The sequence below is a fragment of the Trachypithecus francoisi genome, unplaced genomic scaffold (genome assembly GCF_009764315.1).
Source record: "Trachypithecus francoisi isolate TF-2019V2 unplaced genomic scaffold, Tfra_2.0 Lachesis_group10, whole genome shotgun sequence".
Taxonomy (NCBI): Eukaryota; Metazoa; Chordata; class Mammalia; order Primates; family Cercopithecidae; genus Trachypithecus; species Trachypithecus francoisi.
Window position 1 is genome coordinate 34751143 of NW_022681455.1, and position 18071 is coordinate 34769213.

Here is an 18071-nt window from a genome sequence, read left to right on the forward strand (position 1 = left end):
ATTAGAATGTTCAGCAAGACTACTGTTGAGAATTAAGAAAAGAGAACCTCTGGGGAATCCTTGTCCTTTCAACTGGCCCAGTATTGGAATGGCAGTAAATGAGAGTGCTGCAAGTCATGGGCTAGACAGCTACCATGGGTGTGGGAAATATATGCAATGAGTTAGAGTTGTTGAGAATGTAAATCCATATCATGTCTATGAAAGAAATATGGGAATATCTGTCAAAATAGAAAATGTAGGCTGGGTGTGGTGGCTCACGCCTATAATCTCAGCACTTTGGGAGGTTGAGGTGAGTGGATCATTTGAGGTCAGGAGTTCGAGACCAGCCTGGCCGACATGTTGAAACCCCGTCTCTACTAAAAATAGAAAATATTAGCTGGGTGTGGTGGTGGGCACCTGTAATCTCAGCTACTTGGGAAGCCGAGGTAGGAGAATTGCTTGAACTCGGGAGGCAGAGGTTGCAGTGAGCTGAGATGGCACCACTGCACTCCAGCCTGGGGAACAGAGTGAGACTCTGTCTAATAATAAGAATAGAAATCAGTGGGCTGGGTGTGGTGGCTCACGACTGAAATCCCAGCACTTTGGGAGGTCAAGGTGGGTGGATCACCTGAGATCAAGAGTTTGAGACCAGCCTGACCAACATGGTGAAACCTCATCTCTACTAAAAATACAAAATTAACTGGGCATGGTGGTGGGCACCTGTAATCATAGCTACTCTGGAGGAGGCTGAGGCAAGAGAATCCCTTGAGTCTGGGAGGCGGAGGATGCAGTGAGTCGAGATCGCACCATTGCACTCCAGCTTGGGCAACAAGACTGAAACTCTGTCTCAAAAAAAAGAAAAGAAATCAGTGAAATTAAAAGCAGGGCAAACAGAGAATTAATATAACCAAAAATTGTTTTGTTTCTGGAAAAGATTAATGAATTTAGTTCACCTTTAGCAAGACTGATCAAGGAAAAAAGAGAGAAAACATAAATATTGTCAGCGGTAAAAGAGGGGATATCATTATAGATCTTACAGATGTTAAAAAGATGTTAAGGGATATTATGAACATCTTTTTGTTTTTTTTTGAAACAGAATCTCACTGTGTTGCCAAGGCTGGAATGCAGTGACACAGTCAAGGCTCACTGTAGCCTTGACCCCCTGGGCTCAAGGGATCCTCCCACCTCAGCCTCCCCAGTAGCTGGGACTACAGGTGCATGCCACCATGCCTAATTTTTTTATTTTTTGTAGAGACAGGGTTTCATCATGTTGCCTAGACTGGCCTCAAATTCCTGGACTTAAGAACCATCCTGCCTTAGCCTCCCAAAGTGTTAGGATTACAGGTGTAAGCCACTGCACCTAGCCTGAACATCTTTTTGTCAATAAATTGAATAACTTAAGTGAAATGCACAAAATTATTTGAATAAAGGCTCATATAGTTTCATTGGTGATTTCTTTTAAACGTTTAAGAAATAAATAATACCCATTTTACAGAAATTATTTTAGGAAATAAATATTTCCAAACTTGTTTGATAAATTCAGCATGACCTTGATAAGAAAAACATGACAAAGATATTATAAGGAAAGAAAACTTCAGACCGCCAGGTTTGGTGGCTCAGCCCTGTATTTCCAGCACTTTGGAAGGCTGAGGAGGGAGGATCCTGAGCCCAGGAGTTTGAGACCAGCTTGGGCAACATGGCAAAACTCTGTCTCTACAAAAAATTAAAAAATTAGTTGGGCGTGGTGGCGCATGCCGCTAGTCTCAACTACTCAGGAGGCTGAGACAGGAGGATTGATTAAGCCCAGGAGGTTGAGGCTGCAGTAAGCAGCAGTTGCACCACTGCCTGAGCAATGGAGGAAGACTCTGTCTCAGAAACAAAAGTTTCAGATCAATATTCATTGTGAACAAAGATTAATAAGTTCTTAATAAAAGACAGTTGACCCTTGAACAATAGTGGGGTTTAGGGGTACCAGTTGCCATGCATAGTCGAAAATCCATGTATGACTTTTGACTCCCTAAAAACTTTTTATTTTTTATTTTTAGACTAGGTCTTGCTGTGTTGCCCAGACTGGAGTGCAGTGTTGCGATCTCAGCTCACTGCAACCTCCGCCTCCTGGGTTCAAGAGATTCTCCTGCCTCAGCCTCCGAGTACTGGAGTGTGCCACCATGCCCAGCTAAGTTTTTTATTTTTAGTAGAGATGGGGTTTCACCGTGTTGACCAGGGTGGTCTCCAACTCCTGGCCTCATGTGATCCACTTGCCTTGGCCTCCCAAAGTGCTAGGATTGTAGGCGTGAGCCACTGCGCCTGACCCAAAAACTTACTACTAATAGTTTACTGTTCACTGGAAACCTCACTGATGACAAACAGTTCATTGACACATATTTTGTATATGTATTATATATTGTATTCTTACAATAAAGTCAGCCAGAGAAAAGAAAATGTTCAGAAAATCATAAGGAAGATAAAGTACATTTACAGTACTGTACTAAATCTCTGCATTCCGCAAGTTTACATCATCTGTTTACAAGATTAATCGTCTTTCTGAAGTGGCAGGTACCGGAGCTGCAGATCTCAATCTATAGAACATATCAGACAGTTAAACTTTTCCTTATAATGTCATGACTTTCCTCTGCTTCTTGGGAGCATTTCCAGCATCACTAGTGGCATTTTTTGTGGGTCCCATGGTGTTATTCAGGGTTTACAGTATTGCACTAAGCATCACGAAATGTACACAAGAACTACAAGAGATCACTTTTTTACTGCAATATGCAATTTATTGGAGAGATGAACTGCTCTGCTGAGATGACATGAGACAATGTTTTAAGCAGATCCTCATAACACGTGAACTCACTGCAGTAATAATAGGAGGTGGCTACAACATTATTACAGCAGTATAGTATGTACTACAGTTAATTTTATGCAGTTATGATTATTTAGTAGTTACTTGAGACAGGGTCTCACTGTGTCACCCAGGCTGGAGTGCATTCCACGATCATTGCTCATTGCAGCCTCTACCGATACTCCCACCTTAGCCTACTGAGTAGCTGGGACCACAGTCATGTGCCACCACGCCCAGCTAATTATTTTGTTTTTTTGTAGAGACGGGTCTCACTATGTTGCCCAGGCTGGTCTCAAACTCCTGGGCTCAAGCAATCCTCCTGCCTGGACCTCTCAAAGTGCTGTGATTACAGGTGTGAGCCACTGTGCCTGGCCAGTTATCATTTAGTACTGCATCTTTATATTTGTTTACATTTCTCCTGACTGCAAATGGTGTCATGTATGGTCTGTAAGTATTTGTGCACTTAAGTTTTGATATATTTCAACTTTTTATAATAGATTTGTATAAACTTTAGGATAGTAAATGATAGAATAGACTAGTATCTACATATATTTTATGCATTCATGACGTACCTAACCTTTTCTTAATTTAAAAAATATTTCTAGGCTATAAGGTTTGTCTGCAAGTTTTTTCAAGTTGTTACAAATCTCCAAAAGTTTTTCCAAACTTTTATCAAATTTATTGAAAGTTAACACACACAAACGTAGACTGTACGTGGCGACATTGGCAGTCTAGAGAAATGCAAATAAACATTTAATATGTATGATGTTCAGGGACAGGGACAGGCTCATTATTGTTGACATGTCAGGTCTCCCTAAATTGAGCTAAGATTCACTGTAATCCCAATCAGTTTCAGCAGATTTTTTAAAAAACAGAAATAGGCAGGCTGATGTGAAATTTTATATGGAAATGAAAAGGACCTAGAATGGTCAGAATAATCTGAACAAATGAACACAAAGGATTTTTTAATGCTTAAAATGAAGCTGCAGTATTAAAGGCAGTGTGGTATTGGCATGAATATATATAGGTCAGATGAACAAAATAGAAAGTTCAGACATGAGTCATAGCCACGTGCGATGGCTCACGCCTGTAATCTCAACACTTCGTGAGGCTGAAATGGGAGGATCTTCTGAGGCCAGGAGTTCAGCCATGGCAATATATTGAGACCGTCTCTACAAAAATGTTAAAAAAAAAAAAAAAAAAAAAAAGGCCAGGCACCTGTAATCCCAGCACTTTGGGAGGCTGAGGTGGGTGGATAACTTGAGGTCAGGAGTTTGAGACCAGCCTGGCTAACATGGTGAGACCCCCGTCTCTACTAAAAATACAAAAATTTGCTGGGCATGGTGATGCAGGCCTGTAATCCCACCCACTCAGGAGGCTGAGGTGGGAGAATCGCTTGAACCCAGGAGGTGGAGTTTGCAGTGAGCCAAGATCGTGCCACTACACTCCAGCCTGGGCAACAGAGTGAGACTTCGTCTCAAAAACAAGCAAACAAACAAAAACTCAGTTGGGTGTAGTGGAGTACACCTGTAGTCCTAGCTGCTTGGGAGGCTGAGGGAGGATCACTTGAGCTCAGGAGTTTGAGATTACAGAGAGCTGTGATTGTGCCAGTGTACTCCAGCTTGGGTAACAGAGTGAGACTCTAGCTCTTAAAAAAAGAAAAAAGAGTTAAGCCAGTCACAGTGGCTCACGCCTGTAATCCCAGCACTTTGGGAGTCCAGGGTGGGAGGATCACCTGAGGTCAGGAGTTCAAGACCAGCCTGGCCAACATGGTGAAACCCCATGTCTACTAAAAATACAAAATTAGCCAGGCGTGGTGGCAGGCGCCTGTAATCCCAGCTACTTGGGAGGCTGAGGCAGGGAGAACTGCTTGAACTCAGGAGGGAGGTGGAGGTTGCAGTGAGCTGAGATTGAACCACTACACTCTAGCCTGGGCAACAGAGTGAGACTGTCTCAAAAAAAAAAAAAAAAAAAAAAGACAAAAGATGAGCCGCTGTATGGAAATTGCACCTTAAATAACACAGCAGTTAAAAAACCCAACATTGTAAACAACAAACGAAAATTTAGAAGGAAAGAACTTTCTCCTAAGAAAGGCATGTCATACTGTCATGCAGTGTTTTTTAGAGACACAGTCTCACTCTGTTGCTTAGCTGGAGTGCAGAGGCACCATCATAGCCCACTACACCCTCCAAGGATCAAGGGATCCTCCCACCCCAGCTCTTGAGTAGCTGGGACTACAGGCACGAGCCACTGTATCCAGCTAATTAAATTTTTTTTTTTTTTTTTTTTTTGTAGAGACAGAGTCTCACTTTGTTGTCCAGGCTGGTCTTGAACTCTTGGCTTAGAGCAGTTCCAAAGTGGGGACTATCTGTGTGAGCCACTGCACCTGGCCAATGAAGAATTTTTGAGAGTAAAATCTATTAGGACCAATCTCTAAGATTGAATGGCTTATTCTATCAGATTATCTGGGATGAAATAGCATTAGCTATATTAGTGATTGATATGTTTTGTTTGGATGATGAAGAGAATCCTGCTATCCAAACCAACTGCTTCAGTGTTGTGTTATATCTTTGTTTAAAGAGAAGCCTGTGGTGTGGCTTAGCAGTGAAAATATTTTGCTGTAGATCTGGGTAGGAAGCTTAGAAGCCAAGGCTCTGGCTGTGATCACCTCCTCAATGGAAAAAATGGTGAAGGAAGCAAAGTGTATTTGTGAACTTTTTTATTTCTCCCAGGAGGGTTCAATTTCTTAGAGCTGAAGCCGCCTGACTGTTGCAACTTATTGACCCTATTATTCGCAATAAAAGATTCTGAATTACAGAGGGCAGGGTATTGTGAGAGTGGAGTGAATGCCGGGTTAAGTCCCATTTCTGTTACTTAGTTCCATCTTTACCACTGGCTAGCTGTGAGTCTTGGGCAAGTCATTAAACTTTTTGGCCATTTGTTTCCTCATTGGCAAATGTAGATTTGGACTAAACAATTGTTTAAGATTCCTTCTAGCTCTGAAATTCTGAGAATCTGCAAATCTAAGAATTTTCACTTCCCAACATTGTGGTACATTTTCACAAAGATATCTGAGAGCCTTTCCCTGTTGTCTCTTTGGCAGATTGCAATCCTCTGGCAGAAATGAAACTTGATCAAAATCTGTTTTTCCAACCTGATTTCATCTTAGCTTTTACACTCTGTAACAGTAACAGATGGCCAGAAAATGTTTTCCCACATACTTTAAGTGGAATAAATAGCAGGCTGCCATTAGCCTTTTTAGCTGCCCTTGGACTCGGAATGATACTATCCTCAATTAGGAACACAAATGCTTTTTTTTTTTTTTTTTTTTTTGCCAGGGACTGTGGGGTATAGAAAGAGAAGTATACAACATAATGATTCTCAAGAATTCAGTATTCGGTTGCAGTTTGTGAATTTTAGACTGGCAATTGAACGTGACTTGGAATAATTGGTTTTATCATCACATTGCTGCAGTTTAACCCAGTTGTACTCCATTATAGGCAGAGAGTTTGAGCTTTTTTTCCCTCTCCAGGTGATGAGAGAGCTGAAACTTGGGCCTCTTGTATAATTCTCAGAGCTGTGGTTTCCTTGGCTGAGCACACCTCCCCAACCCTACCCAACAACAGTCAGGCCCATTTTTTTTTGTTTGTTTGAGACGGAGTCTTGCTCTGCCACCCAGGCTGGAGTGCAGTGGCCGGATCTAAGCTCACTGCAAGCTCCGCCTCCCGGGTTTACGCCATTCTCCTGCCTCAGCCTCCGCAGTAGCTGGGACTACAGGCGCCCGCCTCATCGCCCGGCTAGTTTTTTGTATTTTTAAGTAGAGACAGGGTTTCACCGTATTAGCCAGGATGGTCTCGATCTCCTGACCTCGTGATCCGCCCGTCTCGGCCTCCCAAAGTGCTGGAATTACAGGCTTGAGCCACCGCGCCCGGCCCCAGGCCCATTTTTTAAAAAGCAGGCTGGGCGTGGTGGCTCACACCTGTAATCCCAGCACTGGGAGGCCGAAGCAGACAGATCACGTGACGTTTAAAAAAATCTTTTATTTTTATTTTTATTATTTTTATTTTTTGAGACAGAGTCTTGCTGTGACACCCAGACTGGAGTGCAGGGGGACGATCTCAGCTCACTGCAACCTCCACCTCCAGGTTCAAGCGATTCTCGTGCCTCAGCCTCCCAAGTAGCTGGGATTACAGGTGTGCCACCATGCCCAACTAGTCCTTGTATTTTTAGTAGAGATGAGGTTTCACCACGTTGCCCAGGCTGGTCTCAAACTCCTAGGCTCAAGCAATCCACCTGCCTTGGCCTCCGAAAGTACTGGGACTAGCAGGTGTGAGCAACCGTGCCCGGCCATCTTTTTTATTTTATTTTATTTTATTTTTTGAGACGGAGTCTCGCTCTGTCACCCAGGCTGGAGTGCAGTGGCCAGATCTCAGCTGACTGCAAGCTCGGCCTCCCGGGTTCATGCCATTCTCCTGCCTCAGCCTCCCGAGTAGCTGGGACTACAGGCGCCGCCACCTCGCCCGGCTAGTTTTTTGTATTTTTAGTAGAGACGGGGTTTCACCGTGTTAGCCAGGATGGTCTCCATCTCCTGACCTCGTGATCCGCCCGTCTCGGCCTCCCAAAGTGCTGGGATTACAGGCTTGAGCCACCGCGCCCGGCCCTTTTTTTTTTTTAAACCTATTCTTTGGTATTGCTCTAAAATGCAGGCAAAATCAGTTAAAGAATTCTTACTGCCTTTTTTGAGAAGCTCGAATAAGGCAGTATCCATTTTTTGTTGACTCCTAAAAGTAAACTCATAGGTGAAAAAGCATATATATGTTATATCATTATTACAGTCACAGGAGAACTGCTCATGGTGGCCCATATCTGAGATCAATATCCTTTTGTCAGCTAAAAGAAAATTTCATTTTTAAAACATAATTTGGCCAGGCACGGTGGCTCACACCTATAAACCCAGCACTTTGGGAAACTGCTTCATATCTGAGCCTCATGCTCTTCCTCTGAGCAATGGACATAATAATGCCTACCTCATGTGTAATATTGCAAAGATTAATTGAGATGTTATGATGTTATGTTATGAACTGCTCATGAGCAGCAGACATGCATGCAGCATCAGCAGTCCTTCGAGTGCCTGAAGAACTCTTGGTTATTTAGTGTTGTTCAGCTTTTGGTGATTACTTGCTTGTATTGTTAATCTTAGACCTGATGGCACAGTATCCTCTGTGGTCTCTTGTCAGCGTGTTGCTGGAGACTGGGTGTCACTGCTGGAATGGTGGTAAATTAGCCCTGGGCATACTTAAGAAAAAGTTTGTTAATCTGGTTGAGTTGGTGAAGTGCAGAAAGGTTTTTGATGGAGTTACACTATTAACTTTACCAAAAAAGTTTAGATGTATTCCTCTTACACAGGTTAAGCAGTCTATGGTAGATTATAAAAAGTGAAAGAATGTCCTCCAACCACGTCTGAGATACCTTATAAATTTATTCTGTGCCAAGTGTGTTTTGGAGAAACTTCATAATATTAAAATGTTAATAGAAGTAAAAACCAGTGAGCACACCTGGGTTTATACTACCTTTTCTTGCCCTGTCATCTGGGGCAAACTGCTTCATATCTGAGCCTCATGCTCTTCCTCTGAGCAATGGACATAATAATGCCTACCTCATGTGTAATATTGCAAAGATTAATTGAGATGTTATAAAGACCCTTTATTCAGTGCCTGGTGCAAAGTAAAATGTCATTTTTATTTGTTGTTTGGTTTTGCTGGTCCAGGCCAGAGAATAATGCCTTTTCCCGCTTGTGGTGTACAAAATAAGTTGTTTTTTGTTTGTTCGTTTGTTTGTTTTGAGACAGAGTCTTGCTCTGTTGCCCTGGCTGGAGTGCGGTGGTGCAATCTCAGCTCATTGCAACCTCTGCCTTCTGGGTTCAAGTGATTCTGCTGCCTCAGCCTCCCTAGTAGCTGGGATTACAGGCATGTGTCACCATGCCTGGCTAATTTTTGTATTTTTAGTACAGATGGATTTTCTCTATGTTGGCCAGGCTGGTCTCGAACTCCTGACTTCAGGTGATCCTCCTGCTTTGGTTTCCCAAAGTGCTGGGTTTATAGGTGTGAGCCACCGTGCCTGGCCAAATTATGTTTTAAAAATGAAATTTTCTTTTAGCTGACAAAAGGATATTGATCTGGTCCAGCCTATGGGGCAAAAAGACATACAATTATTATTTTGTTATTTGTTTGTTTCTTTTGAGACAGACTCTCGCTTTGTTGCCCAGGCTGTAGTACAGTGGTGCAAACTTGGCTCACTGCAACCTCTGCCTCCTGGGTTCAAGTGAATCTCATGCCTCAGCCTCCCAAGTAGCTGGGATTACCGGCATGCCCCACCTTGGCCTAGCTAATTTCATTTGTGATTTTTTAGTAGAGATGGGATTTCACCATGTTGGCCAGGCTGGTCTCGAACTCCTGGCCTCAAGTGATCTGTCCGCTTCGGCCTCCCAGTGCTGGGATTACAGGTGTGAGCCACCGTGCCCAGCCTGCATTTTAAAATAAGCATTCTGAAGTAATTAAGATCCATGTGATCAGAGGACCATAGTTTGAGACACATTGCCCTAAAAACTGGCAAGATTAGGATGAAATGTAATACAATCTGATACACTTTTTTTGTTAAGACTTGAAAAATACATTTATTTATATGGAACTGTAAATAGAGTTAGATTTTGCAAAGAACACAACGTAGAAATTAGATACTTAGCACTTAGTGTAATCACTCTGAGAATGTCAGTGCTAGCTAACAGTATAACTTATTCTTGACTGTGTTTATGTTTTATTTTATCTGAAGTATGTTTCTCTTTTTTCAGAGAAGTCATCAGTTTGAAAAGGTCCATCTCACTTTCTTTTCTTTAAAAGTGTCTGGGCATGGCCGGGCGCGGTGGCTCAAGCCTGTAATCCCAGCACTTTGGGAGGCCGAGACGGGCGGATCACGAGGTCAGGAGATCGAGACCATCCTGGCTAATACGGTGAAACCCTGTCTCTACTTAAAAATACAAAAAACTAGCCGGGCGATGAGGCGGGTGCCTGTAGTCCCAGCTACTCGGGAGGCTGAGGCAGGAGAATGGCGTAAACCCAGGAGGCGGAGCTTGCAGTGAGCTTAGATCCGGCCACTGCACTCCAGCCTGGGTGGCAGAGCAAGACTCCGTCTCAAAAAAAAAAAAAAAAAAAAAAGTGTCTGGGCACAGTGGCTCACACCTGTAATCCCAGTACTTTGGGAGGCTGAGGTGGGAGGATTGCTTGAGCCCAGAAGTTCCAGACCAGCCTGGGTAACAAAGGGAGACCCCATCTCTACAAAAAATTAAAAAAAATTAGCTGGGTATAGTGACATGTACTTGTGGTTCTAGCTACTCTGGAGGCTGAGATGGGAGGATCACTTGAGCCCCAGGAGGCTGAGGCTGCAGTGAGCCATGATCACGCCACTGCACTCTAGCTTGGATGACAGAGTGAGACTGTCTCAAAAAATAAAATAAAAATGGCTTTTTATCATACGAAAGAGCAGTTTATCTTAGTGGTTCTCAGCTTTTTCTCCTTACTCCTGCCTCTCAGAGGGATCCTTACTCCCATCCCTGACAGTGGCTCATTTCTACAAGAATTCTCAGCTGGGGTAGAAAGGTAACATCTTATCAGAATCTGTGCGGTTGGAGAGGAGGAGACATGTAGTTGTCGTCTTTAAAACTCATTCTGCTTGTTAAAACATTCTTATCTTTCTAAAACTAGTAGTACTTCTGAAGTATGTCCTGCCCCAGTTTCTGGATTGATATGGCTTCACTGGACCACTTAAGATTAGAGGAAGCGTTGCTAGGACAGTAGAAGGAAATAATTATAATATTTTATTTAAATACAAAAGAGACTTGAAAGCCTGCCTGTGCCTAGTGATTACAAATAATGTTGAGTTCTGTTTTCTGCTTTCCCTTCTCTCAGGTCTGTCTCCTCAGAGTTCTTAGGGGCATGCACTGTCTTCCTTTACTTCCTTTTGTTGTTGTCTTATTAGGAAATATGTAGATGAGTTTATTTCTCCTTCGTACCCCAGTCCTATTTTCTTGTAGATAGCCATTTGTTTAAGAAAAGGACTGAAAAGCCATTTCTTTCTGGAAGAGAAATAATCACCTTCCCTCTGTGGCAAGTTGTTTTTAGAGGAAAGGAACCATTTATTGAAAACTTGTCTTTTTGGTTCAGAGAATAAAGTTAGTTCATACTCAGTAAATGTAGATTACATTTTTTTAAGTGAATTAAAATCAGCAGAAGTATGTATAAGGGCCTGGGATTTTATTTTACCATATTTAGAAGCTAATTATTAACTCCTACTGTTTCATGGATGCTGGCAGAACACACAAGACTTCTGGATCAGAGACAAAGGACTTTATTACTCACAGCCTATTTTTCATGGCCCAGCAAGCAGCATAATAAGTATAATGTTTATGTCAATTTTCCTTGCCCCCAGAGTCCTATGGGAGTGACATGAATGGGTCCAGATGGATGCCTGCATATGTGTTATAGGAATAGAACACTGAACTTGGGGAATCCACTGCTTTTATAGTAAATGGTAAGCAGGCCTGTTCTTTGTCCTAGTGGGAGAGATTATTTCCTTACTCAAAGCTGTTCTCTGCAAACACAATCCTGAGAAGAGGCCTGAGTAAGAAGTGGTTAGGACCATGCATTATTGACAGGCCCAGCAAGACGTGTAGGATTAAGAGAGACCCATGGGGCTGGGCACAATGGCTCACATCTGTAATGCCAGCACATTGATAGGCAAGTGGATCGCTTGAACCCAGGAGTTTGAGACCAGCCTGGGCAACATGGCGAAACCCTGTCTATACAAAAAATATAAAAATTAGCCGAGCGTAGTGATGTGTGCCTGTAGTCCCAGCTACTAGGGAGGTTGAGGTGGGAGGATAACCAGAGGCCAGGAGGTCGAGGCTGCAGTGAACCATGATGGTACCACTGCACTCCAGCCTGGGTGACAGAGTGAGATCCTGTCTCAGAAAAAAAGAGACTTAGTGGAGGAATAGCATTCCCAACACTAAGTACGTAAATAGATAATTGATAGAAATCTTAGAAAAATTTGTTATAAAATATTTGCCATACAAAAGGTATGGAGTAGCATAATGAAAAGCCATACAGTCACCTCTCAACTTGAGAAATAAGCGTTATCCATACAGTGGAAGCTTCCTGTCGACCCCTCCCCTTACCCCACAGGTAAGCACTTTCCTAAATTTGTCATCATGCCAGTGCATTCCTGTGTATCCCTTAATATCATACAGTATTGTTTTGCATGTTCACAAACTTCTAAAAATGATTTTTACTATCATTTAAAAATTGTTAAAGAGCTGTTTTCATAGTACCTTCTTAAGTACTTTAGAAAAACATTGCAAAGATAAACTTTGGCACATCATGATTTTATGGTCCAAGGAAAAGCAAAATCACTAAAACACAGTTTAGTAAAAGGAAAAGATACATATAGTGAAAAAAGTTGGTAAATATATAAATATGTAACTCTAAACTGTTAGCATCTAATATGTGTAAACACAAAGTATAGTTAAGTTTGGTGGACAAAATGCAATTCATGATTGGGGTGAAAATAGTGACTGAGAGGCAGCAGCAGTGAATTACAGGAGTGAGATTAATTTAGACAGTTGGTCTTACAGGAGATAGGGTTATGCTATGAGGAACTGGCCTTAAATTGATCCAGCCAAAAAGATGAGAGAAGGGAACTGGGAGTAGTTAGCCAGCAGGGCAGTTAGCTAAGAGATATGTGGGCCAGCATTCTGTTGGCTCACCATTTGGATTAGGAAGAATGGCCAAGACTAAGCCCTTTACCCTGAAGAGCTTAATCTAATTGAGCAGGGGTGGTTATAGTATGCGTTTGAGAATTAGAGAACATCCCAAGACTCTGTCATATGATTATGAACTAAACGCGCCTTACAGATTCCAGGAATGGAGAATAAAAGAGTTTAATGTGAGTTACAGCAGTGAGGGAAAGAAGGCCTCAGGGAGGAGTCTCCAGTTCAGCCTTGCATGGCAGATAGTGGTGTGGAGGGAAAGGGAGTGGCTGGTGAGAGCACAGGAGCGAGGACGGAGCAGTGAGGAATAGTGAGAGGACTGGCCTGTGCGAATATTTTATTTCAAGACCATTTGACCGATAGAGTTTCCTGTGGTCTAGATTTTGCTGATTGCACACTTACAGTGTAGTTCAGCAGTTTTCATCTGTCCTCAGTATTTCCTTCAAATTAGCAGCCGGACCCAGTGGCTTGATGACATTCAAATTTAGTCTCTTTGGGAAGACTATAGAACTGGTTGTTCTTTTTTCGTATCAGTAAAGATATGTGTAGGGGTCTGGGATTTCATTTTACCCTGCTTTAATAAGCCGATAATTAGCCTGGTACTGTTTCACATCCTTAACTTCATGTAGCTCCCCCTTCTGTTATTTCAAGTAGTGCTAAAAAATACAACAGCTTGCTTCCTGAGATAATAAGTCTCTGTTCGCCTCCCTTACTTTTATCTAGACCACCTCTTTTCTTCATTTCTGTCATCCCTATCTTGCTCATTTTTAATTCTTTTCTGTGTGGGAGTCCTTTCCGAGGAAGGAGCTTGGGAAGGTTAGTTTCATGAGTTCATAGGACTAGACTGCTCCAGCTCCTTGAGGTCTCACTAAGGATCCCTTGCAGTGGACAGTGTCAGTTACTGTGTCAAATCAGCCCCCATTGCTTTTCATGCCTCAACCTCAGCCTCCTGAGTAGCTGGGACTACAGGCATGCACCACCGTGCCTAATTTTTGTTTGTTTTTTTGTGGAGATAGGGTCTCGCTATGTTGCCCAGGCTTATCTTGATCTAGACTCAAGCGATCCTCCTGCCTCAGCCTCCCAAAGTGCTGGGATCACAGGCGTGAGCCACCACGCTTGGCCCTCTGTTTTTTTTTTTTTTTTTTGAGACGGAGTTTTGCTCTTGTTGCCCAGGCTGGAGTGCAGTGGCACGATTTCAGCTCACTGCAACCTCCGCCTCCCAGGTTCAAGCGATTCTCCTGCCTCAGCCTCCGGAGGAGTTGGGATTACAGGCATGCGCCACCACGCCTGACTAATTTAGTATTTTTAGTAGAGACGGGGTTTCTCTATGTTGGTTAGGCTGGTCTCGACTCCTGACCTCAGGTGATCCGCCCGCGTCGGCCTCCCAAAGTGCTGGGATTATAGGCGTGAGCCACTGTGCCTGGCTCCCTCTGTCTGTTTTTATGTGAGGGTTCAGAAATATTGAAAGACTACATTGCCATTGCTATAGCTATTGCCCCAGAATCCTCATCGTAGGTTCTTTAGTAGGGTGATGACACAATCATAAGTAGAATCATAGGTCTCACTTAACATCTTTTATGGTGTAGAGATAGTGTGGTCCGAGTACATTTGTTCTGGCTGGTCTGAGTACGGTGTTGTTTACAACTAATTGATCACAACCAGTTACAGATTTCTGTGTTCCTTCACTCCTACTGCTTCACTTGACTAGCCTTAACAAATGTTCTTTAATTTTTTCTTTAGATTTAGAAGTGTTTTGGCTGTAATACCCAGTTAGCAGATTCCCATGGAAATAATAGCTTCTTATCATTACTCTTTTCAGGTTCACTAAGAATCTTTCCCCAGACAAAATCAACTTGAGCACCCTGAAAGGGGAGGGTCAGCTGACCAACCTGGAGCTGGATGAAGAGGTTCTACAGAATGTACTGGAGCTGCCCACCTGGTTAGCCATCACTCGGGTCTACTGCAACAGGGCCTCTATCCGGGTGAGAATGAGGGTCAGAATGCTGATATTCTCTTCGGCCAGCAGGCCTGCCTTCTGGAGGGTCAGCTACCACAGCCCTGAGACTTTGCTTTCCTCTTTCAGATCCAGTGGACAAAGTTGAAGACACACCCAATTTGCTTGGTAATGACCTTTCTTGATTGCAAGTAATCAAATGGGGATGGCCAGGGTAGGCTTTTAGAAGATGAGGGAGAAAATGATAGGCTAACCCTTTTAGGAATGGTGGGTGTCTCCTTATGTCCCTGTGAGCTTCTCTCTGAGACAGTGTGACTATTGTCTGGGCTTATTCTGGAACTGCTGTGTGGTGTAGGATTAGCACTGGGACACAAGACCCAGGACTTCTCAGTTGTTTTCTCGGTTTTAGTGTAACAATTATGGCTGCCTAGGCTCTAACCTTAGACTTTCCTATTTTCCCTTGAAATTTTTTTTTTTTTTGAGATGGAGTTTTGCTCTTATCACTAAAGCTATAGTGCAATGATATGGTCTTGGCTCATTGCAACCTCTGCCTTCTGGGTTCAAGCAGTTCTCCTGCCTCAGCCTCCTAGGTAGCTAGGATTACAGGCATGCACCACTATGCCCAGCTAATTTTGTATTTTTAATAGAGACGGGGTTTTGCCTTGTTGGCTAGGCTGGTCTCGAACTTCTAACCTCAGGTGATCCACCCACCTCAGCCTTCCAAAGTGCTGGGGTTATGGGCGTGAGCCACTGTGCCTGGCACTCCTTGAAATCTTGACAGAGGAAAAATTAGAAGTTTGGTTTGGGCTGGGTGTGGTGGCTCATGCCTGTAATGCCAGCACTTTGGGAGGCAGAGGTGGGTAGATCACCTGAGGTCAGGAGTTCAAGACCAACCTGACCAATGTGGTGAAACCCCATCTCTACTAAAAATACAAAAAATTAGCCGGGTGTAGTGGTGGTGGGTGCCTGTAATCCCAGCTACTCGGGAGGCTGGGGCAGGAGAATTGCTTGAACCCGGGAGGTGGAGGTTGCAGTGAGCTGAGATCACCCTCCAGCCTGGGCAATAAGAGTAAGACTCTGTCTTGAAAAAAAAAAAAAGAAGAAAAAAAAGTTTAGTTTGGATTGACAGTTGAACGATGATCAGTTGAGGGTCCTTCAGAGGCTGGACAATGTGTGTCTTTATCCCGAAAACTGGAATCCCCAGGAACAATATTCCTGCAACTTGGATTTGTGTTTTATCTTTTTGCTCTGAGCTCATCCCATACTTGTCATGAGGTTCTGCTGCTAATGCAAATGGAAGGGGGAAAATGAGGACTCTCCTTGCATTTTAGTTTGTTCGTTTGTTCGTTCGTTCATTCATTCATTCATTCATTCAGTAAATATTGATTGTCTGCCCACTGTGGGTATGGCACTTGACTAGGCTCTGGAGCACAGAGATGAATGACACAGTCTGTGCTGTCATTGTGCTATGTGTGTATTTGTGTAAATGCTTAGCTCTCCTTGACTTTTATTTCAGTGTCTGGATAAGGTAGAGGTGGAGATGAAGACATGTGAGGATCCTCGGCCCCCCAATGGACAGTCTCCCATTGCCCTTGCTTCAGGACAGAGGTTAGTTGCTTTGAACCCTGTTATTTCCAACATATCAATTGCTCTAGATCCCCTTTTAGTTAAAAAATAAAAACTTTTTATTATGGAAATTTTCAAACTTACACTAAAGTAGAGAAAATGGTATAAGAACCCCCATATACCCAAGATTTGATTTCAACAATTATCAACACTTTGTCATTCTTCTGTTTTTTCTTTTTTTTCCCGAGATAGAGTCTTGCTCTGTCACCCAGGCTGGAGTGCACTGGTGTGATCACAGCTTACTGTAGCCTTGACCTCCTGGGCTCAATCAGTCCTCCTACCTCAGCCTCGCAAGTAGCTGGGACCACAGGCACACATCACCATGCCTGGCTAGTTTTTCATAGCAATGGGGTCTCACTATGTTGCCCAGGCTGGTCTTGAACTCCTGGCCTTAAGCGATCCTCCCACCTCAGCCTCCCCAAAGCCCTGGGATTATGGATGTGAACCACCATGCCCAACGTTGTCATTCTTTTTTCTTTTTCTTGCCAGTTTGTGTATGTGTATGTATGTGCATGTGGACACTATAGTACTTGAAAGCAAATCTCAGAAACCATATGATTCCACTTGCAAATACTTTTTTTTTTTTTTGAGATGGGATCTCACCTTGTCAACCAGCCTGGAGTGCAGTGGTGTGATCTTGGCTCACTGCATCCTCTGCCTCCCAGGGTCAAGTGGTTCCCCACCTGAGTCTCTTAAGTAGCTGGGGCCACAGGCATGCCCCACCATACCTGGCCAATTTTTTGTAGTTTTGGTAGAGACGGTTTCACCATGTTGCCCAGGCTGGTTGTGAACCCACCTGCAAATACTTTCATATCATGTCTTTAACAGACAAGGACTGGAAAAAAAATATATTGCTATCACATTAAAAAGAATTAACAGGCCAGGTGTGGTGGCTCACGCCTGTAATCCCAGCACTTTGGGAGGCTGAGGTGGGCATATCACCTGAGGTCGGGAATTCGAGACCAGCCTGGCTAACATGGTGAAACCTCATTTCTACTAAAAATAAAAACTCCGTTTCTACTAAAAATAAAAAAAAAACAGCCGGGTGTGGTGGCAGGTGCCTGTAATCCCAGCCACTCAGGAGGGTGAGGCAAGAGAATTGCTTGAACCCGGGAGGTAGAGGTTGCAGTGAGCTGAGATCGTGCCATTGCACTCCAGCTTGAGCAACAAGAGTAAAACTCCATCTCAAAAACAAACAAAAAACCCCACAAGAATTCCTTAATATCATCTAATACCTATTTCGTAATCAATTTTCCTGAATTATCTCTAAAATATATATATATGTATACATATATTTTTTTCTTTTTTTGGTTTTGTGACAAGGTCTCGCTCTGTCACCCAGGCTGGAGTGCAGTGGCACGATCTTGGCTCCCTGCAACCTCCACCTCCTGGGTTCAAGTGATTCTTGTGCCTTGGCCTCCTGAGTAGCTGGAATTACAGGTGCCTGACACCACACCTGGCTGATTTTTGTATTTTCAATAGAGATGGGGTTTTGCCATGTTGGCCAGGCTGGTCTTGAACTCCTGACCTCAGGTGATCCACCTGCCTCAGCCTCCTAAAGTGCTGGAATTACAGGTGTGAGCCACTGTGACTGGCCTAAATATATATATTTTTTACAGAACAATATGGATCAAAAGAAGTCCATACTTTATATTTGGGTGATAGGCCTTTTAAAGTTATTTAATTATATCCCACCACACACACATTTTTAAATATACCACTTATTCTTTGTTGGAATTAGATAATCTTTTCTAAAGAATTTCTCTTGTTTTGTATTCTGGCTGATTGTATCATCAAGGTGTCATTGAAAATGTTTCTCATTTAATCTGGTAGATTTAAAGGCTTGCCCT

At 43.1% G+C, this 18071-nt stretch overlaps 1 protein-coding gene across 4 annotated transcripts in view; it reads left to right on the forward strand.

Annotated features, from left to right (window-relative positions):
- Positions 1–18071, forward strand: part of UHRF1BP1 (UHRF1 binding protein 1) — a 79692-nt gene that overhangs the window by 17284 nt on the left and 44337 nt on the right. For 3 of the 4 annotated variants that reach the window (XM_033216860.1, XM_033216859.1, XM_033216858.1), the window contains exons 2-4: positions 14461–14623; positions 14725–14763; positions 16112–16203. In XM_033216860.1, coding sequence (XP_033072751.1) covers positions 14461–14623; positions 14725–14763; positions 16112–16203 — 294 coding nt within the window. Of the gene's footprint in view, positions 1–11295; positions 11405–14460; positions 14624–14724; positions 14764–16111; positions 16204–18071 lie in introns of those variants that run through there. The other variant, XM_033216861.1, reaches the window with a different exon arrangement.